The sequence below is a fragment of the Ruditapes philippinarum genome, unplaced genomic scaffold, assembly GCF_026571515.1.
Source record: "Ruditapes philippinarum isolate M1 unplaced genomic scaffold, ASM2657151v2 ctg8446_1_1_1_1, whole genome shotgun sequence".
Taxonomy (NCBI): Eukaryota; Metazoa; Mollusca; class Bivalvia; order Venerida; family Veneridae; genus Ruditapes; species Ruditapes philippinarum.
In genome coordinates, this window is record NW_026855447.1 from 54,864 (window position 1) to 82,607 (window position 27,744).

Genomic DNA, 27,744 nt, shown 5'->3' on the forward strand with positions numbered 1-27,744 from the left:
AGTATCTGATGTTGCTTTCTGTGAATATGTGCAGTAACGGTGATTTAGTATTATGTATGAAAGTCAAATTAAACAAGTTTCTAACATGCTCTTTAATCAATAACTTTCTCTCTAAAGGAGAAATATTTATTCGTTTCTGATGCATAATATGCCCTGAGAAAAATTAGTCAAAAAATATAAGCAGGCGAAAAATAAAAATACGTGGTGAGTTTCCTCTTGTAAACTGTGCTACTCTTTAATGAGAACTTATAACCTATGAAATTTGAAGCTGATATTTCAAATACTTTATGAGTTATGTTCTAAACAAACAGTAAGCCTAACCATGAAAAAGTAAAGGACAATAACTAAAACATGTTAATCATTTTTAAGCTTAAGAAGATTTATGAATAGTATCGATTGAAAATACATGTTTACCATTCAGCTCGGAAGGTATCAATCATGGTGTGAAAAATAATAAGCCCTTAAGAACCTGTTTATACCCCCTCCCCTATCGCCGTTTTTCGGCGGCTGGAATATGATAATAGTCTCCTTCCACCTTTCCGTCCGGAGCATAACTCGAAATGTATCGAAACTTCATAGGCATTGAGGAAGAACGCACTGTACAAGAAAAGTAACTATGGTCTTAATGATTTAAGAGTTATTTTCCTTTGTTTATATTGCTTACATTTTGTCAGAAGCATAACTAGAAAAGTTTTTGAGATATCACTTTGAAACGTTATATGTGGATATATAAATATTGAAAATAAACGGTTGTGAAAATGATCGCAAAGTTTGAAGTAAGAAATCCGTACTATCACAATCTCTTCCTGTATTGACTATCAAGTGAGCTAGATTTTAATCTTCGGTGACAATGTAGTATTGCAAACGTTTGAGATAAGACATTTGAAGTCACTACTTATTAATGATATGAAGTCGATAATAGGTTTGAAACAGTTTTGTAATATTTTATATTGCGTTAATACGTTGTCGTCAGGATGGAAAATGCTTGTTTTCACAGAAAAATATGTTTAGATTTTTGTTATCGTATCATTTATATTGTTATTTTTTCTGCTATTTTATCTTTTTAATCATAGTGAATTTCGTTTTCAACGGTTTTGACAAAGTTAAAGTTAAACTAAAATACGAAGAAAAATCAGTGATATGAAGATTTCACATGCATATGTAAATGTGATTACACATACATATGTAAATGTAAGTTCAAAATAAAATATTCGTAGATCAGACATTAAGATGACAATTTACATCACGACCAATCTCTTATAGTTTTGATGACAGTGGTTAGCTGCATGTGTATCAAGGAAACCAAAGCAAATGACGAATATCGGGTATACCTTACAACCGGGGACCAATCAAAGAAACTTTCCCGGGAAGCTCCATGCCAAGTTTCATCATCACATAATGGTTACAGTGTTTGGGTTGACAGGACGAAAAGGAGACAAACAATAGAGGGGTTTGGCGCTGCGCTCACTAATTCTGCTGCTTATGTAATTTATCACAGTTCCGTTCGACATCAAATATTGCGAGATTTATTCGGAAGCGGGGAAAATGAACTTGGTAAATAGGTGGCAACAGTTAAATTCTGAGTTTTAAGTGCAAAGTTTTAAATTTGACTGCTTTTTTTTCGATCTTAAAGGTTTCCATTTTTTTTTTATATTTTGAAGATACCAAAATCAGATAATCAGTTTTATGTTAATGCCGCTCGTTTCGTACTTACAGTAACTGCTGTTCATAATTAATGGTTTCTCTTCCAGAAATATATATTTAAAACTTATTTTAAGATGATTTTATTGGCAGTTAATTTGAAATATGAACTTTTTATGAATAAATTAATTGACATCGTATATAGGATACTTTTATTTAATATATTTCATTGAAGGTGTAAGTTATTTGCGGCTACCTATGGGATGTTCTGATTTAAATGCTGTTGTACCTTACACGTATAATGATATTCCGAGTGGACAAACGGATTTCAATCTTAATCAGTTCAGCATCAACAAAGATCGTGCATTTGTTATACCAGTTATAAAAGAAGCCTTATCGATCAACCCGAACTTAAAAATCATGGCCACTCCTTGGTCAGCTCCAGCTTGGATGAAGAACAATCGTAATCTAAATGGCGGAGACTTTATTGATAGTTGGAACTACTGGCATACATATGCTCAATATTTTTGTAAAGTTCATTGAAGCTTACAGATCAGAAGGTATACATATTGAATCACTTACTGTTCAAAATGAGCCACTGCTGTCACGTGATGACTACCCGACAATGAAAATGAGCGCTGACCAACAGAAGGCTTTTATCAGAGATCATTTAGGACCGTTGTTTAAACAACGTAACATTCACACCAAAATTCTTGCCTTCGATCACAACTGGTCTGATTCATGGTACCCAGAGCAAGTTGTAAGCGACGGTAATGTTTTATATTTCTAAAACTAAGATACTAGTATATTGATTGTAGCGTTAATTTTATTTGAAAATTGTGAGGAATAACGATTACCGAATACTACAACAGCTATATTCTTACTTTTATCAGTTAAGAAATGTCCTAAAAGTTGATAAAACTTTACATTTCTTTATGGTAAAAAGAGGTCTCCGTGTAGTAAATGCACTTGAATTTGACCCAATACTTGTAGTTAATGTCCTCGAATATGACCCCATACTTGTAATTAATTCATGAAGATCAAAAGGAAGCAGACTTAGTCGTGACGTAAATATAACATTTAAATAATGGTAATTTGAATAAATACACAATTTTACTCTCTCATATGCATGTAAAACACGGAAAATTGATTGGTATATTGTAATTACGTTGTGAGAAATTTTATTTTCAAGTTCACAAAAGAGATTATCGTTTTCTTGCAGGCAATGCAAAGCAGTATATTTCTGGGGTAGCCTGGCACGGATATTCTGGAAGACACGACACACCGAGTGCATTTCATGTAAAATTTTCAGATGTTGGTGAGCGTTGTTTATGTCACACGAATTAACTGCATTAATTATGCAACATTTGTATTCCTTAACGTACAAACTGTAATATGGAGATAGACTTATTCATGGTTGACACTGATGAAATGCTATTTAAACAGTTTACTGCATTTTTTTTTAAATATTTCAAAATTGATTATTTATAAAACAGCAAAACATGATATACTAAATGTAATATTGTGTTACAGTAATAATGTTGATTTTGTTTCAATTAATGATAAAGTGTTAAATTTTGACATATTTTCTTCTAGATAATTATTTCACGGAGATATCTGGTGGATCATGGGATACAAATTTTGCTAGTATTCTGACTTGGGATATGAGAATAATATTTATTGGGTCAAACAAGGAACTGGGCAAAAACTGCACTCCTATGGAGCATTGCCCTTGAATCAGAAATCATGGACCAAAAAGGTTACATGTAATATGCAATATTTAAATTTAGTATGAAGCTGAAGATAGTTTGAAAGTTTGTTATAAACATGTACAATGTAACTCCGCCAAAACGACCCCTGTAAGGCAATCACCCTAACAACAATAGGCTTTCAATTCCAAGAGGAAAGATATTCATTAATATTTAACCGTGGAGAACTAACACCACCCAGAAAACAACCGAAAATTTTTGTTTCCCAAAAAGGGTGTTGCTTTGGTAAAGGGGTTGTGTACTGTACCTTAGAAAAGGGAACTGTGGCGGGTTAAAAGGTGGTTTATGCTGAGGGGTTTGGCAAGGAAATGGAATTTTGTTTTGCATTTATAATCATCGACTGTATGCATGTATAAAATTGTACATGTACTAAAAGATATATGCATTTCGAAGATATAATTCCACAGTAAATTTTCATGGCACGAACCTTGTTGACTAAAACGTTTTGTTTTTAACCTATTTCAAGTTTATATAATATGTTACTAATATGTGAAATCTAATACTATTGAGACTGAAATTACTTTCAGGTAGCAAACCTTGGAGGATGCAATGATTGTCGAGGTGTAATTACAGTGCAAAACAACAACTACATAAAGAACGCGGAATATTATGCTCTAGGTCACATGAGCAAGTTTGTCAAGCCTGGTGCAGTACGTCTAGAATCAAACTACATCAGTTGGGATGACCTTCGGACAGCAGCGTTTGTTAATACAGACGGTAGCACTGTTATTGTCGTTTCCAACCCAAGCTCGAGCAAGTCTGCAACCTTTTCGCTAGATATTGATGCAAAGCATTACCAATATAATAACTTACCACCGCAATCTGTAGTTACATTTGTGAAATGAAGTACAGAAATAAAATAGACTCATATAGTCATAAAAAATGTTTATCATTTTACAATACACAGCGAAAATGAGATACTAATACTATTTTATGGCTGAACAAATGTTGTTTTCTTTATTTACTGAAAAGGCTTGTTGCATAGTTTTTTTTCTCACTCCAGAAAACACAACAACTTTACTGTTTTAGGTGAGCCTAAGGTGTATGTACTTGTATGAAGTCTATGCTTAATAAAGGTCCATCCGCCCGGAAGGCACAAAACACTCGCTATCGAGTAACGACTCCGGACATGTAACAAGTCGTGCTCTTAAAGGTTTAATTTTGAAACTACAAATGGCGAAAAATTACCACCGTGCAATTTCCACAACAAGAGATGTGAATTTTGATCCGGAAAGTATGTCACTGTAAAGCAGACAATGAGCACCTTAAATTAAAATGTACAGTAATCTGGGACTTTAGTAAAGGAGGTTAGCCCTGATAAGGGCTGTTGGTGCAAAACAAAGAGCTTGCCTTTCAAACCTATTAGTGGCTCGCACACCCTAGTACCCTACCTCGCCGTCCCTGCCTAGTTTGTAGGACCACTCCCCTCTACTTAAGTCAGAAGCTACATGTAGTTCATGGGATGCAAGGGGTCTACGTAGCTTAAGTCCTCCAAAGCAATGTGGTGAAAATTTGACCTCATGGACCTACCCTCTTTGTACAAAAACAGTGCCCGGATGTTAACCTGCCAACGCGTCCTTGATGAAAATAAAAGCGGTCCAATTTTCCTAAACCCATGCATCATGCCTCTTAGGGCGTACAAAGTTTCTAGGGATAGATAGTTTCCCAATTGTAATAAAATCTAAAAATTTTTTATTTTGGAAATTTTTGGCTATTTCAAGAAAACCAACATTATTTTTAAAATTTTTTAGTTTTTATTAAAATTTTTAAAATTAAAAAAAAGTTTTTAAAATTTTAAAAAAAACTTCAAAATTTCCCTTTGATTTCCCCAATAGTATAAATAAAAGGCCATGCATGTATTTTAATTCTGCTTCAAAAAATGCAAAATTTTCGTGTTGGGATACTTAATTTTCATTTTCAAGCTATTTTTTTTTTTGGGCCTATCGGGATATGATTTTCCCAGGTCCCCATCCATATAAATTTCCTTTTCTAGACTTTGGGAAATTTTAAATGTCATAAAAACTAAACCCTGTCACAAGCATTATATTATATTTCTTAAAGACTTAACATTTATATTTTTAGATATTAAACAGTACATGTACGTGATACTGCCTTGTGTACTTACAAAAGAAAAGTAATAATATGACCACCCTAGATGACCCGGTTACTTATAAGATTAAAGTTTTCCCCAAATACAGATTTGTATTATGTTTGACCCTCATAACACCTATTCTCACAAGATACGAGGCCCAACTTAAATTGACAGAATGTTAAAAAATGAACTTGTTTTTTACCAAAGTTTTTTTTTTACATAGATGGTTAAAGAGATATGTGTCCGACAAATTGGGAAAGTTACAACACTCAAACTTGATTATTAATTATCTGTAGAACAGCCACTGAAACAAATTGAGTACTTTTGTAAAATGTAATTTACGTTACCTTAACTAAAAATAAATCAATGGTCATATTATAAAGATATTTTGATATATTCCATAAATTCACTTGATACAGATAGCCACTTCGATAAATAATTTGTCAAAGTAACATTACATATTTAATCCACAGGATTTTATAAAATCGTACACCAAGCTTTAACATTCTCATTTATGTTGGGTTGAATATTTCTAGAAAATATGATCATCAATATTAATAGCTACATAAACAATCTCATTGTTGTACTTATTTAGTTAATTTTATTATGAAGTATAAGCACCAAATATTAACAAACAACGATATTTAACTTTAAAATATATTTTGTAAGCAGCATACACCAATACAAAACTAGGAAATGGTAACGTAAATTACAAAGTATGCACCTTAAACTGGGCAACAGCATAAAACTTAAAGATTAAAGATAAAAAACAGCTATGTTTCATTTTTATGCTTTTGAATAATCTTGTAATAAGTTCGTCGACTGAGATATTATTATGAAAGGTTTATGCTCAAACATATTCATTTATCAATTTCTTTAAGAAACTAATAGCTTAAGGCCGCAAAATACCTCGTGAATGCCATTAAGACATTATCTTTTTTATCATATACATGTATATAAAAAATTATATAATATAACAAAGTCTATGACTTGGTTTCAAGCTGTTACTTTCACATCAAATATAACATATGTACAAAGTAAAAGAATTGACCTGTTATGGTAAGGTAGACTACCTCATATTCAAGGATGTTAATATATGTAAAAAAATTGAACATGTCAAGCAGTTAAATGTTGATGTCCGAGTTATTGAAAAAGAAAATCAATTAATTCTTAAATTGAAATGAAAAAGTCTGATCAAATGCATAAGGAAATATTTTTAAATTTTAAACATGATGTTTATAAACAAACAACAGCTTTGTTTGAAACAAAGCCATTGAATCATTCAAACAAAGCTGTTGAATAATTTCTTTAAAGCGGCCTTCTGTTTTTCTGAAGGTTTTATGTTTCAAGATTAATGTCAAATAAAAAAATATGGTGGAAAATCATACTTGCCATCATAAAATACAGAATCAATGATGAAACTCCTAGATTCCTTTAATCTACATGTCCACTATTTATTTGTATATTAGTAAAGCGTGCGATTCGTTTTTCGATTTTCTATTTTTAGAAACGAACATTACCGGCTTTCTAAAAAATTTAATAGCTCTTTAGACACTTTTAGTCCTTACAGTAATATGTTGCACTTTTCTAAGATAAAATTACTGAAATACTTAATTTGAAAAAAAATCATTTTCGAACAAAATATGAAAGCTGAAGGCCGCTTTGAGTCAACCTTATCTTGTCCTCTATTATGCTGAAAGAGCGCCCACAACAACAAACTTTGATGACTCATCTATGCTAGAAAAACGTCTTCAAACTTGACACAACTCTTGTCGGCATTGTTTGGCCATTTAAAAGTCATCAGCTATGTCAACCTCCTCAATCAGTCCAAGGTAGGCCCGTCGTCACGATTTTATGATTGGTGCGGCCAATTTGGTAGGTTTTAGGCAGAATCTAGGGGGGTACGGGGGCATGCTCTCCCTACATATACCTGGTCAATTAACAGTGTCCAGTCATTTTCTGATATTACCGCTCATTGCATAAGGGGCCCGTTAAGTGTCAAATTGCTAATCAGCGATGCGTGTATTTTCTGTTTTTGTTTTGTCTTTTTTACTCATATTTGGCCAAAATATTGGTCCGGCCATGGCCGGACCGGCCGGACCATCGACGACGGCAATGTGCTTAACTACTATGTTCCTGTTTCCGAGGGCTCTTGAACTTACACCATTTTTGTAATCGACAATTATTTTGTCTTCACAACCAGACCAATTAATTCATTAACTTAAATTTGTGTCTCGAGCTCTTTCATTCTGTGTCAATTTCTGGACATTTTTTTCTGACATTCTATGTTCTGGTCGCTAAAGCCACTTGTTTATCTTTTCACTGTTGTAGCTCAGTATGTTTTTTTTCGTTCTTTTTTCAAGTTACTTTACTCCTTAAGATGTTATTTTTCCCTCCCACAAAAGGCTCGCTGTATTTCAGCCTATGATATACCCATACTTGCTAAAACAAAGAAAAAGTAATCTACGTTAGTTATTTTGTAATCAACGTTACCATTTTTGAAAACCATTTATTTATGCCTTAATTACAGTTTTTCCTCCAGGAGCAAGCAGTGTTATTACATTAAACTACCATATAATGATCTACAATATAGGAACATGTCAAATATTTGGAAAAGAGCTATTTATTGGTGTTGCAGATATCACAAGTTGATATTTTTGTAATCTACGTTACCAACATCGTTATCACATTTGGTACACCTTTATAAAATCTTAAATGATCTGGTATAACACAGATAACATAAATGTATCTGTGTAGATCTGTTATGATAAGAATTTATGAACAAAATCTTTTGCATAGTAAAAATAAAGACAAAAAAGGAAAGGATTTGTTTAATTATACAAACTTAGTGGGCCATGTAACTAATATTTGGAAAATTTTTTTAATAATAAGTGTACCAGATCAATTTCATTGGAACTAAGGATGTATAATTCAATTATAATTTTAAAACTATAATAAAAAAACATTTTTATCACTTACAATGTTTTGCTTTCCTAAAGATAACTGGAACTCGGCTATACAGTCTTTCCGCGCGGAAATTGCAAATGGAAATGGTGGAATATGTGGCAAATAAAGGGAAACAAACTATGTGTATATTGATCTAGAAGTTTATATAACGGAACCTTGAAACATTTTAACGTTATCTCGGACATTAAAATCAAATTATTTGCAGAAATTGAAAACCCGTGGTAACGTTGATTACATCTTGTAGATAACATCTTTATTGTCATGAGCATGAAATTTTTCACAACAATCAATTTTTACAAAATAAAGAAATATTGAATGTTAAACTAATCTAATTGATAATAGTCTATAAAGAGCACACTAGCTATGCCCTAATATTTGAGTAATAGCAGTAACGCAGATTACAGTCTTAAATTTACTTTACAAATGTAAAGTTTGTGTTTCTGGTGTAATGTTGTTTTATGAAATTAGTTTATCATTGTATCGCGTATCATTTTACTATGTTTTGTTAGTACATGTATTTGCATCTGTTTAAACACCTTTTAATGTGTTTATTGTCTGTGTAATTTTTGAGCGCAAAAAAAGTAACGTAGATTACATTGGATTTGGAGACAAGGAAATTTTGTTTTATAACGAAAATGCAAAGAGCTTCACTCAAAATTTATTTTAATTTTCAAACTTCAACATGTAGTGAAACAAAAATTAAAAAAGATATGTTCAGTTTTTAACAAATTGATGCAGCACTTGTGTGTTAAATCATGCGACAGCGTATTTTTCTTTTAAATTGATATTATTTGTTTGTTTCTTTTTCTTGATACCACTTTCTTACATCTATTGTGTATGTAAGTTAAAGGTAGGAACCATGTTATGTTGAAAAAAATAACAAAACTGAACTGTATAATTGTATATGTTTTAACTATCGTTAAGAGACACTCAAATTTCAAACTTGGACCTATATGGTGAGAATAGGTGATAAGCATTTGCTATTATAAAAAGAATAATATTATCTTAGAAATGATACGACTTTGGTGTACACTGTCTGTGTGATTTCTGCTACATTGCTCAGTAACAAAATGTTTGATTGAACCTGCTCATGAACCTTGATATATCTTCAACTATTTAATACATCCTCGGTCAATCTCCACACAGTGATCTCCCCTTAATTCTTCGGCGTAGATCTCTGCCACCAAGGTCCCAATATATCAGAATTTCTGATATACTATATTTTTTCAAAAATTGTTTTATCTACTCAGTGTGGCCATACCACGTGACATTGACGTCATTTTCGGCATCATTTCCAAGACAAATGTTGCTCGATTCGGAAAAGAAAATAGCCGTAAATATTTTATTTCTGTACCAATTTCTTTGGGATATGCACCAGTCTACGGGGAAAAATATAAGCTTTCAACAGAATATTGGATTTTCGTTAGTTTATAAGCCGTTTTATCAAACACTTTGCATAACCTTGGAAGTTACTTGTATTAGAGCGGGCTTCAGTTGCAAGCTATTTCGTATTCTGACATTATTTGGTCTACGCCATGATTAAAAAGTCAGGTTTACATCAACCGGAGGTACAGACAGCAAAATCCTACCTTAATATGTTTATATGTTTATTATTTAAGGGGTAAATCTTGCCTTTTTCTTCAATTGTCATTTCTGGCACCAGTTCCAAGTCGAAAAAAAGGACTACAGTTTAAAGCAGATTTTAGAATCCAATGCAATTGCAATGCAACATGCCTACCGTTCTCTTTCTATAATTATGATAACCTTGAAAAACATTTTATTTACTATACGATTTACATAAACACAAATGAATATTTATATGATTTTCACTCGCTGCGCTATAAGTGATTTTAAAAGTCGTAATATTGTTGTCTGTATTTGTAAAGAAATTGATTTGCTATTTAACTATTGTTCTTTCACGGTAATGATTATGAAAAATCTATTAGTGTCATGTAGCAATACTAAACGTGTAATATTCAAAATATAAAGAAAACAGAAACCCTAAATATCGCCCAAAATGGCAAAAATTGAAAATGTTGCAGGCTCGTGTGACTTGGCTAGCCTGTGCAATGAACGTGCACATTCAGGATCACTTCCAGTTGTATGCTGTGAAAAAGGTTACGCCTCAACGCGGCAATTTTAAAGTCAAAGGTTATTCTTTTGTAAAGAGTTATTTATACGTATGACCATATATATGCTTGGTAAAGAACCTGTAGCAATGTTTTAGTATGATAGATTCAGCTTTTTTACACAGTGGCACTCGTTGGTAAAAAATATTTTTACATCCTGTTTTTATACCCACGGTAACCGTTTTTTCGTGAACTGGATATAACTGCGGTCACTTAAGAACACTAAACACTATTCATTTTATTATTGCATTTATTTCTGTTGATAAACTGCATATCTAACAAATTTAGTTAATTATATCAGTCAACCCAGCTTTATCAGAGAGCTCACCAATACACATTGTAAAGAGAGGAAGGGAACAGAATATTTATGGTTTGAAAACATTTAAATCGAGTAGAATTTTTTAACAATAATGTCTCTTTCAACTGAATAAAAACGATAGGGCTATTTGGGACTATTTCTTATCGATGTGGTCATTGGCTGTAAATGCATGGATTATTGCACGCGGCGTGACCTGCAGATGTCCTCAACAGGATTTTTGTAGCATTTTAAGATTTAAAAAAGGGTCACATATTTAAATCAAAAACATGATAAACATGATGCATATGCCAAAAAGTGAATTATCTGATATGTAAATAAAGAAGTAAGTCATTTGAGAGCTGAAGGATAAAAATTAAATGCAACTAAGTAACAATACTATCAGGTTTGCACGGCAAAGTTCCAAGTTATATGCAATGATATTTAAAATTGTTCTACACAAAGAACAAAATCTGACTGATGAAAGTGCTTATAGTTTAATTAGCATAAAATGTCAACGCGTGACAATTAGATTCATGATTTCAATACCGATACATGTGCATAGTACTTAAATTGTGATTTCGTTTATCAAACTCTATAGAAATTTATAATACGACATTGCCAGAAATAATATATACCTTTTAAAAGTCTCTTTTGACCACAGAAGAACCTATTCGTCACATTCACGAGTGTCAGTGTTTGTCAGTTACTCCGTTACAAAAAAATTACCTTAAGCTTTACAACACTCGCGTTAATGTGTTACCTTTTCCGTAGCATACAAAAGTTTTTTTTATTTTAACTCTTTCTCTCACTGAGGGCACATATATATTTCTTATCAATTTCTCCATTGTGAAATAGAATAAAACACATTTTACTACATAGGATAAGATGAGCAATACTTTAAACATCTTCAAAACGAAACCAAAATATTTTTTTTTTCGACAGGACTAAATCTACGTGAGTTGACGTGAACTATTGCGATACAAATAAGTGTTATTACTTTAAGGAACAATTAGTTTTTTCACAATCTCTCTGTGAAAGATCAACAATGAAAAACTAAATTGTAGAAAGAGAACGGTAGGCATTTTGCTTCGCATTTGTAACGGTTTCTAAAATCTGCTTTAAACTGTAGTCCTTTTTTTCGACTTGGAACTGGTGCAAAAATTGACAATTGAAGAAAAATGTAAGATTTATGTCATTCATAATAAAACTATGAACATATTTAGGTAGAGTTTTGCCTTCCGTACTCCCGGTTGATGTAAACCTGACTTTTTCATCATGGCGTAGACCAGTTTACGCCAGAAAACGAAATAGCTTGCAACTGAAGCCCGCTCTAATACAAGCAACTTCCAAGGTTATGCAAAGTGTTTGATAAAACGGCTAATAAACTGACGAAGATCCAATATTCTGTGGAAAGCTTATATTTTTCCCCGTAGACTGGTGCATATCCCAAAGAAATTGGTACAGAAATAAAATATTTACGGCTATTTTCTTTTCCGAATCGAGCAATATTTGTCTTGGAAATGATGCCGAAAATGACGTCAATGTCACGTGGTATGGCCACACTGTACTGCTTTTATCTATCAGATAAGTTTTCTCTCAATTATTTAACAATGTTTATGAATAAATAAATAAATAATATGAATATTTAGAAATAATTTTAAAAATTATGAGATTATTTTCTACCGAGACGATATTTTGATATTTTATATTTTTTAGCTTTTGAATTTATTTTTCGTTATTTTGTATACTTTCGATAATTTTTTAATAAACTATATGGAACGTAGGCACTAAAAGTAAAAAATAAAACAGAAAGAGAAAAATAACGTAAGATTTTCTTTGTAACGGTCGATATTTACATTTGAATTTCGACGTTACGTCATGTGACTTTCATCATCATGTGACGTCTTTGAAGGCAGTGATTACAATTCTGCCAAGGGAGGTAATCACTGTGAGGAGTTTGATCCTCGGTAACCCAGGCTATTTACCGTATACATGAAGTATATACAGAATGTGTACCGTGGGTTCCGACGATGAGCACGGGATTGTTTAATGATTGATAAAATTAATATTTTTGATCGTCAGTATGCAACATGGTGTTTTAAATTTATAAAAACTTCCACATTTTTAATATTGTTACTCTAAAGCGTAACACTATTTAAAACAGTGAATATACATATGTGTTTATACCAATTGTTAACGTGAAAAAGGGGGAAAAAGGAGATTTCGTAGTCTTGTACTGTACAGTAGTCTTCAACCTTATTAAACACATAGTTATGCCCCTTACATTTCATTTGCCATTTGTAATGAAAAACTGCGCCAACATTTAGAAAGTAAATAAATAGACAAGTGGGCTATGACATAAACATACAACTTGAAAGATGACATAGTAGGTATATCTATGTAAGTAGCAATATCATTATTTTATAAAACAAAAAAAGAGATTATTTTATCCATCAACTGCAGGATTTCGAGACATACAGACACCGAGACGTTTAAACGTTTCGGTCCCGGACGTTGGGCCTGTCTAAAACGCGGACGCCTTAAGCGGACAATATAAACATATAGGGAAAACGCTGACAATATAGACAAAGAGGAAAAAAGCGGACGATAAAGATATATAGTGTAGACTAATTGGTGATTATTTTGGGCATTGATGAAGTTTATAAAAGTGATGTGTAATTGGATTTATACTTTAATATTTAAAAAAAAATATAATAAATTAGCAAATTGGGAGAAATATAAAAGTAATTTATGATTGAATGTCAATGAATTTTATTACGTTATATGACACATTTTTGGACTTTCTAAATATTGAAAACTAATATATGAAACAAATGGATCAAATGAATGTCTTAAGAAATACAATGATGGTACTAAGTTGGCAACAGCTGTATGTAATTAAGGATATGTCAGTGTTCGAAATTAGCAGTAGTCCTATAGCCCCTGACTACTAAATTTCTCCTCGGGCTACCAACTTTTCACAGTAACAAGCCCAACCAGGCTACTGTATTTTCAGAGGCAATATAAACAACTGTTTTGAACAAATGAATTGTGCTAGTGAAATGTCTTTTGGGCTAGTGAATATTCCAATCTGGTAGTCCGACCAGCCTAGTCGATTCAAGTCCTAATTTCTTACACTGATATGTATTTCATTTTGGCAATGTTTTTGTCTGTCTTTATGTGCAGTAGGCGGACAAAATTTTTGTTCGCAAAATAAAAAAAAGCCTTGGTTTTTCAAAATCAAAATTTTGAAAGAGTAATTTTTAATCATAAAGTCATTGATATAAATAAGTAAAGACCAGCTGTTGTTTTTTATTGATACAATATAGGCGAACGCGTGCTGCAAATTAACGGTAATTATATAAGTGTGAACAACATGCTACTGATTAATCGCTAGAGATAACATGATACGCATTTTGCGGACAATATAAATATATAGGGAAAACGCTGACGATATAAATATAGAGGAAAAAAGCGGACGATATAGAAATTTAGAGTAGACTTATTGATGATGAGGCGGGATTCGATGAACTTTATAGACATGCTGTATAATAGAATAATATATTCATATACGTAAAACTAAATGGCAAATAGGATAATATATTTTTTTTAAATTACGAATGATACTAAATTGGCCACATTTTAAAAAAAAATAAGGATTAAAACTTTCATTCACATTTGTACAATAATTTTTGGACAAAAACACTCTTATTGATAAATTCAAGTTTTTAAGGTAGTTTTAAAGTTTAAAGGTCGTTGATAAAAAGAATTAAAGGCATGCACGTATACTGTAATTAACTGTAATTAACGACAATTAAGTGTCTACAACATGCTACCTGATTAAACCTGTCCGCTCTTTGCCCTATTTTTGCGGACAATATAAATATATAGAGAAAAAGCGGACGATATAGATATAGAGGAAAAAAGCAGGCGCTATAGATATAGTGTAGAATGATGTGTGAGATAAAATTATAATAAAATAGATAATGATAGTGTATAGTAATATTGTGCAGCAATAAAAACTTAATTATATACATGGTAGAAGCCAGATTTTTTTTATTCATAACAGTTTTCTATTCTCCCGTTTTATATATTTATTTCGTCAGCGTTTTCCTTCTATATCGCCCGCTTTTTCACTAAATGTTTATATTGTCCGCATTTTCTGTAGCCACTTTAGGTGGGAATCGATGAACTTTATAGAAATGTTGTATAATAGAATAATATACCATAATATATTTATAAATAATTAAATATTCATATACTTAAAACTTAATAGCAAAAAAGATAATATATTTTTAAAAATTACGAATGATACTAAATTGACCACATTTTAAGCAAAAAATAAGAATAAAAAAAATGATTTATCAGAAAATATTAATTGATAAAACATAATTATATACATGGTAAAAGCCGGGTTTTTTTTATTTATAACAGTTTTCTATTCTCCCCTTTTATACATTTATTTCGTCAGCGTTTTCCTTCTGCGTGATTAAGTCAAACACACAAGTGGCACGTGGATACTTGGATAAGTTGATTGGTATTTATAGTAGAAAGGTTTTTTAGTAAATAAATGGATAGAATATAAATAAAACTAAAAAACATTAATGAATCAAAAAAAATTGACATAATTTAATTATATACATGGCAGAAGCCGGATTTTTTAAAATTTATAACAGTTTTCTATTCTCCCCTTTTATACATTTATTTCGTCAGCGTTTTCCTTCTATATCTATATCGCCCGCTTTTTCACTATATGTCTATATTGTCCGCGTTTTCTGTAGCCACTTTATTAAATATACAAGGGTGAGGTGTATGATTACTTGAAATATACAAATGTCGGTGCGTGATTAAGTCAAATACACAAGTGACACGTGGATACTTGAATAAGTTGATTGGTATCTATATCGTCCGCTTTTTTCCTCTATGTCTATATTGTCAGCGTTTTCCCTATATGTTTATATTGTCCGCAAATTGCGTATGCAAAGTGTGTTATTCAAACTTATTTCTCGTGCCCTTATTCAATTTTCCACACGTGACTGTTGAATACTTTGTACAGTTCAATTAAAAATTATTATGTCAATTAACATGTACAAATAAATAAATTAATTATTTTGTCTTTAATAGCCTTTTCTTATCAACAATGATTACGTCAATTAAACTGAACAAATAGATAATTGAAAGATTTCTTTTTAAAAACGGATTTTCTACATATAACAATTATTATTAAAGAATTTGAACAAATAAATAAACTAAAGTCTTTTTAAATTATTATAATAATTACACCTTACAGCTTTTATATACTTTACAAATGTCATTTCTCCGCGCATTTTAACACGGTACATTTAAAATTAATTATGTACAACGCCCGCTCTTTATCCGTAATTTAAAACATAAATAAATAAATTCATGGTATTTAAAAAGATTATTGCACTTCGTAAATATATTTATACTTTTTTGACTCAGTCTAATCAAATCAAATTTCATATATTACTTTATAATAGCCAATTATTCGCCTTTAATATAAATTTAACTATGCTCAGTCATTTTACACTATATATCTATATCGTCCGCTTTTTTCCTCTTTGTCTATATCGTCAGCGTTTTCCCTATATGTTTATATTGTCAGCTTAAGGCGTCCGCGTTTTAGACTGCGCCCCCGGACGTTTCGGCCCATTACCAAATCGGCCCCAAATTTAGTTCAGAATAGTCTTGCCTTAAAGGGATATTCAGGCAAAATAATGACAAAAATATTAAAATGATCTTATGTACTCAAATCACGCTAAAATGACATTTCTTGAAGTTTCAGCAAGAATTTCTGTTTAAATTCTTAATATTTTGGGTTTGAAGCGTAAATATATCTTTATATGTTGAACAAAATTTAGACCCGAATAGATTTACCAAATAGTTTAAAAACAAGCCACATGACTTGGAAAAACCCTTGAAGTTACAATAACAGATATTATGGATATTGTATGATTGAAGCAAGTCTAAGTCATTCACTTGACATGTTCTTTAACGTTTCCAGAGTGCACATTGACAACTTTTGTGAAATTCTAGCGCTCTAACCTGACCCACGCGGGTCAAGTTAGGAAACCACCATTTTATTCTTTATATGGAGAAAAGTTTTGTTCCTTTGACTGTCTAATACATTCATTTTGAGGGCATTTACAGAATAATGACTGAAAAACTCAAAACTAAGAAATGAAAATCTTGCCTGTGTCTCCCTTTAACGTGTTTTACTCAACACTTTTAATAGCATTTCAAAAAATAAATGAGAGACTTAATAAATTTAAACTGATTAGATAAATTATGATTTTGTATTAGAATTAGGGTAAGAACGTACAAAAAGTAATCAAATTAACCAAAACAGAACATAATAAACTTTATTAAAATAAACTAAACATAGTACACAAACAGACCTTCTTCATAAACATCTCTTTTTTTCTTCCAAAATATTTCATTTGAAGGATTGACTTGTAAAACAACACACAGAATAATACATGAAACCAGTTTTGAGAAAACGCCACATAGCAAATTTGGAAAATTTGTGTCGTAAAATTTTCCAATTTGGGAAAAAAGTTATCGTGAAATTTGCCAATTTGGGAAAATATGCTAGAATTCAAGGTGTTACAATTGTTAAAAAAATCTAAATAAATTTTACTTAAACTGTTCAGCTTTTTCTGTCATATCAAAAAAACAAGGACAGGCTAAAATGTGTACAAATCTAAAACAGATATCAATTAAAAATCCTGTTTTTATCACAAAACATGAATATAATCCGTAAAGCTATTTCGCGACACCAAAGTTGAAAATGCGGTACTTTTTCTTTCAAATTGCCGACTTCTAGATTGGGAATATTTTTTTTTGATTGGTAAAAAAAACCCCATAATTTAGATGGGGAATGGGGCCCATATTCGGACCCGTGGGATAGAGGAAAAAAGGCCTGAAAACAGACCTTTAATGATTTATAATCAACAACTAATGAATAGTTTATAACTGGCTTGAATCACAGGCACGAGTATCTGACCTGGGAAGAAAAACAATGACCAGATTGATAAAAAACCTCTGTGTTCATCTTAAATGTGTCAAAGAAATGTAGAAATATGAGCCCCCTTAAAAATATACTATAAGTTAAGAGAAGGCCAGAAACTCCAGATTCGAGCCTACAGCAAAAGGTTCATTTCCCGGGGCCGTTGTTTAACATTGTCCAGACAATTAAAAATTTTACTTTGATCACTATTTCAAGTTCGTATTAAGCTTCCAAATGAGACGGACCCAAGTCTCTAGCCCTTCCCATTCATGAAATATCTATCAGGAAATAAGCGCATTCATGCTAAAAATCCCTGGTAGATAAACTTGTGGCACAACGATTCGGTACATACATGTACATTGTAAACATAGGCTAATACATGTTTGTCAGCTGAGTGTGGGCCAGTCACTTAAATTACTAAATTATATTACTAAATACGCTAAGTAGGATCACTCACAACTGTCAGTAGCATCTGATTCGAGTTTCAAACCTCTCCAAGGGTTTTTGATTCCTTTCTACACCATTGTAAATCATTTGTTCGGTATTTTATCAGGAGTCTTCTGATTGGCCAATAGCAACAAAACCACAACGTTTCGCACATGAAACTATATGTGTAGGATGACATAATTTCGCTGTTATGAATAAAGTTGTAAATTAATATGCTATTAAATAGATAAGGATGAAGTGACATTAATTTACATGAACAATTTTATATCTTATTGACCTAAACAATTTTAAATATGATAGAAAATAACAGAATATGCAAGAAAAAAATATCTGACATAATAATTATGCTTGCCGCTATGACCAGAATATCCAAGGGCAGGGTACCTTCATGGATATTCTTATCCAAACCATAACATACACATGTATTTTTTGTTGTGAAATCAACTCTGAGCTAAATTCAATCACGGTTTCTCGTTAGGTGCCAAATGTCATTGGACTCGAACTCGAAACCCTTGGAATACTGTTCCACAGCTCTACTTACACATCTTCTCCCCAAAGTGATCAGTTCATATATAACATACTATTATATCCATATCTATATGTGCAAACATAGCACAATTATAGATAATCTTTCACTCACCTTTGAAAGTATAAAGTAATCCATCTTCATTTGCAATAAATGATGTAACAAACCTGAAAATTACCACAACATTGTGACATTGACATGTTACATGTATGTGCCAACGGAATTATAATGAAGTGACATCAATAATGATCATAGTTTATTTTAGGGGTGTGGATCGTCGGATAAGTGACGATCCGATCCGGACAACGATTCAGCACTTACGATTCACAAATCGAACCACAAATTTTTTGTTATCAAGATACCTATAAAAACATGTACATTAGTTATAAAAACATGTTTAATTAAATTAAAAAAAACAATACAGAACATTAAACATATAAAATGTAAAATAGATTTAAGTTTTTATTCTTTGGAAGAGTATTTTTTGTTTTGTTTTTTGAAACCAATTACTTCCTAGCTCAGCATCATGGCACATGGTCTTTAACCAGCAAATTGTATTTTAGGTAAACTTCATATACTTTATAGTCAACTTGTATTTTCTCGATTTTAAGAGTGTGAGAAACAGTGAAAGTATATAAAAAAATTAAATCGCGATGCACGATCTCTGGGCTTACGAATATTCAAACTCGATTTTTCACTTTGATTCGTGATTATCCAAGTACTCGGATACTCGCCCCAGCACTAGTTTATTTCATGAATGACATATTCTTCATCAATCTCTTTCCACATCATTATTATAAACATCAACAAATACATGTAAGCTTTCTTTTCATGAGGAGTACTCTACATGTCTTTTCTATGTTCAGTATATTTAGTAATATGACTGCAAAGTTATCAAGTACATGTTAAAAGGGATTAAAACTTTATTTGGCTCATCAGTACGAGTCAGATTATAGTGAACTTTAAACATTTGAAAACTAACATGTAGATCATCTTGTATTCACTTGAAGTACTTGGTATATTTTTCTACCTTACATCGAAAGAAAAAAATGTGTTCTTTGTTGACTTTGTCAAACAAAACAGTAAGACATTGTTTATTTTGTTTTCTTCCAAACATACATTAACCAGCTATTACTTTTCAGTACTATGGCTTGTTTAGGGTCTGAGAGTGATTTAAGGGAGAGCCCCTTGGAATTTTACCCTCCAAAAATGTGGGGCTTAGACTATCATTTCAATGTGTACAACAAAATGTATGTCAAGGACATTCTAGAAATGCAAGAATATCCACACTTCACAGGTAAATTTTTTCAGTTTTTAGCTTATTTTCGCATATTAATAAATAAATTTTAACACATATATAGTAACGATACTGATGACACTGAGTCATATGACACATAAACAGAATCAAGTTAACTTGCACATTTAGATGGTCTGTTCAATGTTGGTCGCTCAATTTTGATACTTAAATGCTGCACACTTTCCTTAAACACATAACAAGAATAAATGTTGAATTAAACTTTTCTTGAATACATACTAAGAACTAATGTTGAATAAAACTTTCCTTAAATACATACCAAATTATTAGCCAATAATTGGCAGTTATAAACATTGATATGCCATTGGTATTAGGTGCAACAATATGGCAATATACTGGTATATTGTGATGCAGCATCATGCAGTTTGTACTTGTACAAACTACAATACTCTTGTACTGCAATATTACTTTTAATATTTCTGTTTTTGATCAAAATACACATTTAGTGTTTTAAGTTTTTTTAAGCTCTGTGAACAGTTTAAAAAGCCATTATTAAATGCAGCATTTAGTCTTCGTTGACAGGGTAGAAGGGAATCAGGACAACTTTGATCAACATCACTTGTCAAATCATTAAAATACAAGTTAAAAAGCCTAAACCATGCCCACTCTCAGAGAGGGGGTTCTCAATCAACAGTTAAGAAAGTACAACAAACCGGTTACGCTACGGCCTGTAAGGGGAAATCACTGCAGAACAGTTTGTCCTCAAAATCATTCGAACATTATGCAATTCGTACCAATATTTAAATGGGTATATTCTCAGCACATATTGTCTTGAATTTATTTTAAGTATACCAATCATTACAATTACATTTGTTATCCAATTTATTTTGATTCGACCAGACGTTTCAGTCTTTGTCGCAACAGACAAACATTTAAGAATTTCAGACCTGGCATTATTTTGTGAATTTATGCATTAGGTTCTACTTTTTCACAAAATATGCAACTTTATTATTAAACAACGAGCACATACCAAGAACATGGAGAAAAAATTGATTTGTGCTTTGGATATTCAACTATAATAGAGAAGGATTTTCAAAGCTGATTGACTGTTCACATCATTCGTGGCGTCTTAGATGTGCAGCATCAACATTTAACTTGTTTATTGCTGCTGCATGTTGTTTAATATAGTGCAGGCGATACTCAGGCTTGATTTTTTGCTTATCTTACCACCAATTTGTTTTTGTTGCTGGTCCCAAATAATTTTATCCGAAGTTGCTGCACTCAAAAAAAATAAAATTAAGTAACACTTTTCATGCTTTAACTGTAATTTTTATAAAATGTATAAAAAAAGTTTGATTGGATAGAAATGACTGAGATAAAAAGTAAAGATTGGTATAATTCTATAAAAAAAGGATATTAATCAAATTGGCAAATTTAAAAAAAAAAAGGAAGCAGGAAATTAAATATATATGTTTCGACAGCATAGTTTTACATTGTTCAATAGTTTTCCAAAATAACAGTGTCAATCAGTTTGTCTGCAGATGATACAAGTATTTATGTCTCATGATCTGATTACAATGTTCATGTTTTATGTTGAAGTTGTTTGATAGAAGACAACAAATAGATTAAATATATACTATGCTCATCCTTGAGTAAAATATATTAGTCACAAACATTTACTGAAATCTATGAAATTCTTGCTGAATATGGCTAATTTGAATAAGAGAATGAATAAACTATGTATGGGAAGAGCTCTGCATTCCTTATTATATAGGTCAAGTAAAGTTGGCCATTTTTTTTAATATCATAGTCACACTATATACATGTATTCATATTGTGACCACTTATTATAGTGAAGAATTTTAAACGTAGCATATCTACATGTACTTTGTGTTAAGTCAAAACATGTTTATTTTATAGTAACTAACAAAGAGACTATGTACCAGTTATCAATATTTTCTAATATCAAATTTGAGCTTAATATATCTTTAAGAGTTGTAAACTTTACTAATTCATTATTTGAATATTAAAGCTTTTCATAGTTTAAGGTTTTATTCCAAAGTAAAAAGGTTAGCTTTTGTTTTATTGCATCTTATAATAATCAGTGTATCGCTATTTGTTTAACTGTATTGTTGCACCCAAAATGGTGTGGAATATCTATGCCAGGGACTTTATGCTGGCGGACAAGTTGATTTTTCCATGGACATGGGAAACTCTGAGCCAGTAGAAATAACAAAACACTGTATTTTTATCCTGTTATTACTTATATTTTCACACTCCTGCCTAATGTCTATGGAAAGTACTCTGATTGCTCAGATTGACTGTATGTAAAACAGGTGATGATATTTAAATGTTCTTTTCATATTTATAGGTGCATTTTCATACAAAAATCATCCTATATATAAGGTGGATGTTTTAGGAGTGGTTGTGAAGAAAGTGGAAAACTCAAAATGTTTCATCTATGCAGGTAATGTATATTATAGGAACTTACAGGAATTGTCATTTCATATATTTAGATTTTAGGAAATGTTATACAGTAAACTCTGCTTTATAATGAACTCATTGGGACATTCAAAATCTGTTCCTTCTATCCGGAGTTCCTTGTAAGCATATAGCGAATTTGTTCCTTGTATAAGGAGTTTTTATAGCGAACAGATTTGCATATAACGAACTGATTGTTTACCATCGTCCTCCATTTTGAAAAGCATTTGTTTTAGAAACATTAGTCACTAATATCTTTTTTTAGACACAATACCCGAGACCGTCCTTTTTTGGAATTTAAAAATCCTTTGTTATTTCAGTTTTAGTTTTACTCCCTTTCACATTTTCTCATAAAATGCATTATTTTGTTTCTAAACTCAGTGCTTTTCGTTTTATTTTATCCTGTCACTTGTATCAATTTTGGCCCGATAACAAGGTGCCGTATATTTTACTGATCTACGGCACTTGATCACGTAGTATGCATGTTTGCCGGACTACTTTTCAAGAAAAAATATATAAACTGTCGTTAAATCTTCTGTGTGTAGAATAACGAATTTTGGAAACGTTGATAAAACATTGTTTGTTTATTTTATTTCACTCTATAATTTTTCAAGCGAAATAAAAATTATTAAAAGTGAAATAAATGTAAAACTTAACTCGTTTGCGACATTAAAATAGCGTACTTGATTTGATTGTTTTGCACGTGCTGTTTGGCGCTACGTTGTGACGTCACGTAAACAATACTTTAAACGTCTGTACAGCGTTAACGACTGAATAAAAGATATTGGTGTTTGAATTCATTTTTTTAGTTAGACCATTTTCTTTCATTCTAGATAGTTTTCACAACAAAATTCGACAAAAAATTGTTTTTATTTATCACGTTTTTCTAAACAAAATGGCGCCCTCAATGTGAAAATACACAGGGAGATAATAAGAATGGCGAGTGCATTGTTGTAGAATAATGCACGCTTCGGGCCTTCTTTGTTTATATAGAAACATTTCCGATAGTGTGATTAAAGTTAGTTTGCCTAATAAAATTCTTTAAAAAAAAAAACGGTGACAGGATATATAGAATACTGTATGTGTATTTAAATTCGCGGAAGCAAATTTTCGCGGAAAGGTCCACTTTGGGGGTCTATACAAATATTCGCGCTATTTTGAATTCGCGGAGGTGACTGCCGAAAATCATGAATTCGCGTTGACCACTCAGGTTAAAAAATAAAGAAAATAACTCTTATCATCGTGGGAGTTCACGGTTATTTTCAATACCAGGTGTCAAACAATACGCTATTGTAAAGAAAAAGACATTGTCTAGCGGACAAATTATAGCAAACAAAAGAATGCCCGTTAACGTGCAAAATTTTTCACAGTTTGCGTTATAAACGCATCTGATCAGATCATGTTTTGGTTTTTCTCAAAAAACAATACAAAAAAAAAAACACAAACATAAAAGATTTTAAATGATGAATAACTTAAAAAACAAAACTCAATTACTCAGTAAACATTTAAATAATAAGTGTGAAAGCATATATGTATAAGTATGGTAATACGCCAACTGTGACAGAAAATGAAATGAGGCCAGAGGGCTCAAGTGTCCTATAGAGACATTTTTTTTATTTAAATTGAACATGGTTCTTTAAAGTGTGTTTATAGGATAATGGCGATTGGGTGATTTCTAATATAATTTTGCTATGGTAAATAATATTTCAAACTACTGATATTGTATAAGGGTAAATTTAAGACCTGTTGTGTTTTTAGCTGATGTGCATTTTTGGACATACTGTGTATTTCAAGTTTAATTTACAAAGTTTGATACAAGTGCATAAAAAAAATCATGTCCTTATCAGGCTTATGTTTGATCAGACTATACATCTATACATGTATGATCTAAAACTATTCTTTCTAAAGTGAAATTAAAATGTATCATTTGACACTGGTTTAAATATTGATAATAAAGATGAATAAAATGATAGTGTCATCAGGAATTTATGAATTTGTTCACTTCTTCTTTTTACTAGTTGATGATGGTACAGGGTGTATTCTATGCTGTTGCTGGAAAGACAACTTTTACAGTCATACAGGTACAATTGTAGATCATCATTTACTTCCCTTTAATATACTGCATTGTATATTTAGATATATGTACATAAATGTATATCTTTTAAGTTATACAGCATAATTATTATAGAAATTCACACCTGTATTGAGCAAATGAAGAATATGTAGCACACCAGATATCACTTATAAAATATGAGAATATAAAATAATCTTCAACCATGAATATAAAGATCACAAGTTATAATACCTTGATAATAATGCTTCTATAAATCTTGCATAAACATTTTAAATTGGCTTTTAAAAATAAGGTTATTTGGTCCATACATGTAGGTAACTTGGTGGACTTAAAATATTTTAACATATTCTCAGATAGGTAAGCACATGGAATCACACTTATGTTAATGTTATAATTTGTGATCTACTTAATTGAAATGATGCTGTGTACTATTAAAATAACTAAAAATGTTAACATTTTGTTATGAAGTTTATAAATCCGCAGGTACAGGTGCAAATTTAGATCTTCCTCCAACGTTACAACATAAAATTGATGAACTAGACACCTATACTGCCAGTGTTACAGAAGGCTATATTCTAGGTGATCTTATACAGGTTAAAGGAAAATTGAAGATTTTTAGAGACAAGAAAGAAGTTGTGGCAACTATCCACAGTATCCTTTTCCAATCCTTATAGATTTATCTTTTCCTTTATGTATATCCAATAATGATGGAATAATAACATCTTTCATATTTTACGGTTTGGATTGGAATATCCTTCCCGATGGATATTTCGATCTGAACTGCAACTATATGTCAGATATTTTTTCGAATGTATTCTACCATATTCCATTATGTTTTAAACTTTTTACCTTAATAAAACAATTTTCCATGGAAATTTATGTCATTACACCCATAACTATTTTCTTACAACAGTGTATGAATTTAAAACTTCATTCAGAACAGTTAAATTATATCATCCTAAGGGTGCCATTGTACAGCACGCGAATCATCTGGCTGACCCCTCATGTCAATTTCCGACTTGGGTAAAACTAATGGAAACACCAGTCTGATATGCAAGTATGTGAAAAAGAATTGTGCATTAATGATGCAGAATCTATGTAATGTACGACCATAATGAGCCATGTGATAAGTAACTGACCAATATATTTTATAATACATCAAATTGAAAGAAATAAATTAGCACATCTGACTGCTATGAGTATATTTAAGCCTCTGTTACAAATATTTCCAAGGGAGTGGTTACTTTATAAGATCGTTGTTATTTTTTTCATGTAAAGAACTTGAGAAAAAGGTTCAAAAATATTATTTCTGGAGATCGTGTTAATTTTGTTATCTCCCCTGGCATTAATTTTGTTAAGGCATTTTTCGTGTTTTTAAAAAAATAAATAAATATTGACCTTAGCTTGAATCAGAGAAGGTGACAGATCCACAGTTTCAAGTATTTAGAATATGTGAGTTACCTAGGTTATATAATCAGAGATACGACAGACGTTTCCAGTTGCCATACAAGGTTCAGCAAGCATTGAAACAACATAGACAAGATATATCCTGTGGTACCACCTCAGAGGTAAGTTAAACACTGTAAATTGTGTTTGATGCATACACATTTTATACTAATTACTTTGAGAACTTCATACCATCTACTTTTATATAATAATTTTTCTAATAATGGCATATGAATTATGATGATATCTAATAGTAGACAAAATTTCCTATGATATTAAAGGTACACCACTGAGGTTCTTCTTGACATGATTGGACTGAATATAATTTTTGAGTTTAATGTTCCATTTGATCTAGGTCTAGAAATTTAACTTACATGCAAAATTTCAGATTATTGGCACATTCTGTTTTTCCAGATTATTATTCCAGTTGTTAAAAATGACCGTAATTGAAGAGCATTGCAATGCTTTTCACTCAAATCTGACTGTGAACAGCATAACAATATGATTTCAATTTATTTCTAAGTCTGTTTCTTATCATTTACATACCTTTCTGTTTTAAGTGCCCTCTGATTTATCTAATGTAAGAAATTCAAATTTTATGTTTTTAGGCTTTTGTACCTCAGTGGAGTTTCTGTAAGACTGTAAGAACTAGTATTCTTGCATCTCAGACAGGATTATCTACCGTTTACACCGTAGCTGGTAAATTTTTTCCATTATGAATGTATGAATGAAGTTGTATGTTCATATGCTAGTATCAGAAAAAAGTGCGTAATGAGAATATCAGTTTTCATAATTTCTGTTCCGAAAATAATTGACATCTAATATGCAAGAAAAAGAATCAAACACCGGCTGTTGGTTCAGACGGGAATATCTAGCTTTCGGGTAACTGTTTAGCGGAAACTCGGCAGAGCCTCGTTCCCGCTGTAAACAGTTACCCTCGAGCTAGATATTCCGGTCTGTACCGGCAGCCGGTGTAAGATTCTTATATGGTAACAGTGTATTATCTGTCTGCTTATACATGTAGATGACTAAATAAAAAACTAGGGCTTAATTACAAACATCCAGGAAAATCAGTACTCTGTTACCAGAATATATCTTCAACTGTCATTTGACCCTCCCTTTCCAAAAACAAATTATAGAAATCATCTCCTTTATTATTTTTATTGGATAATCATATTAATTGCTGAAATGTGTTAAATGGAATTTCAGAAATAATTGGTCAATATCATTTTATGAAAATTATCAGGTAAGTTATTGTTAAAAACAATATTATAATTATGAAATATCTCTTCTATATTTCAGACGTCAATTATATATGACCTGAAAACTGTGATATTTGAATACATCTCAAAAAGCAATTGTATAATTGACCTTCCAGTGAATGACCTTTTACAGTATAGCAAGGTCAAGGACATATTATCAAAACTAAATGATGGTAAAGTAAGTTGAATTATCAATTACTTAGTCACTTATGTGCACATGTTACATTTCTATTTTTTAGGGAAATTAGACATAAAAAAGAAAGTTTAAAATTATTCATTAATATCATTAAACCATTTATGATAAATACATTAGTGTTTATACATTGA

General features: G+C 31.3%; 2 protein-coding genes across 3 annotated transcripts; both read left to right on the forward strand.

Annotated features, from left to right (window-relative positions):
- Nucleotides 1–794: 794 nt before the first annotated feature.
- On the forward strand, nt 795–3,377 carry LOC132743367 (uncharacterized). Its single transcript, XM_060731883.1, has 5 exons — nt 795–922; nt 1,264–1,554; nt 1,877–2,411; nt 2,864–2,959; nt 3,238–3,377. The coding sequence occupies exons 3-5, from the start codon at nt 2,114–2,116 to the stop codon at nt 3,375–3,377; spliced, it is 534 nt and encodes a 177-aa protein (XP_060587866.1). The 5' UTR covers nt 795–922; nt 1,264–1,554; nt 1,877–2,113.
- A 9,817-nt stretch (nt 3,378–13,194) lies between these two features.
- LOC132743369 (CST complex subunit STN1-like) lies at nt 13,195–27,712 on the forward strand. Of its 2 annotated transcripts, none has more exons than XM_060731887.1 (7): nt 13,195–13,296; nt 20,042–20,196; nt 22,526–22,621; nt 24,654–24,716; nt 25,193–25,360; nt 26,123–26,277; nt 27,458–27,712. In XM_060731887.1, exons 2-7 carry the CDS (start codon nt 20,046–20,048, stop codon nt 27,602–27,604), a joined length of 780 nt encoding a protein of 259 aa, XP_060587870.1. In that variant the 5' UTR covers nt 13,195–13,296; nt 20,042–20,045; the 3' UTR covers nt 27,605–27,712. The 2 variants fall into 2 exon arrangements, with proteins under 2 accessions (XP_060587870.1, XP_060587869.1); XM_060731886.1 differs by having other exon boundaries at nt 13,203–13,282.
- The last annotated feature ends 32 nt before the right edge of the window (nt 27,713–27,744 follow it).

Bases quoted from the DNA above. Each gene is read 5' to 3' on its own strand.
- LOC132743367 (XM_060731883.1), top strand. From the start codon at position 2,114: ATGGCGGAGACTTTATTGATAGTTGGAACTACTGGCATACATATGCTC. The intron at 2,412-2,863 runs GTAATGTTTTAT...GTTTTCTTGCAG, and splicing joins AGAGCAAGTTGTAAGCGACG to GCAATGCAAAGCAGTATATT. The intron at 2,960-3,237 runs GTGAGCGTTGTT...ATTTTCTTCTAG, and splicing joins TGTAAAATTTTCAGATGTTG to ATAATTATTTCACGGAGATA.
- LOC132743369 (XM_060731886.1), top strand. The intron at 20,197-22,525 runs GTAAATTTTTTC...TCATATTTATAG, and splicing joins AGAATATCCACACTTCACAG to GTGCATTTTCATACAAAAAT. The intron at 22,622-24,653 runs GTAATGTATATT...TCTTTTTACTAG, and splicing joins AAAATGTTTCATCTATGCAG to TTGATGATGGTACAGGGTGT.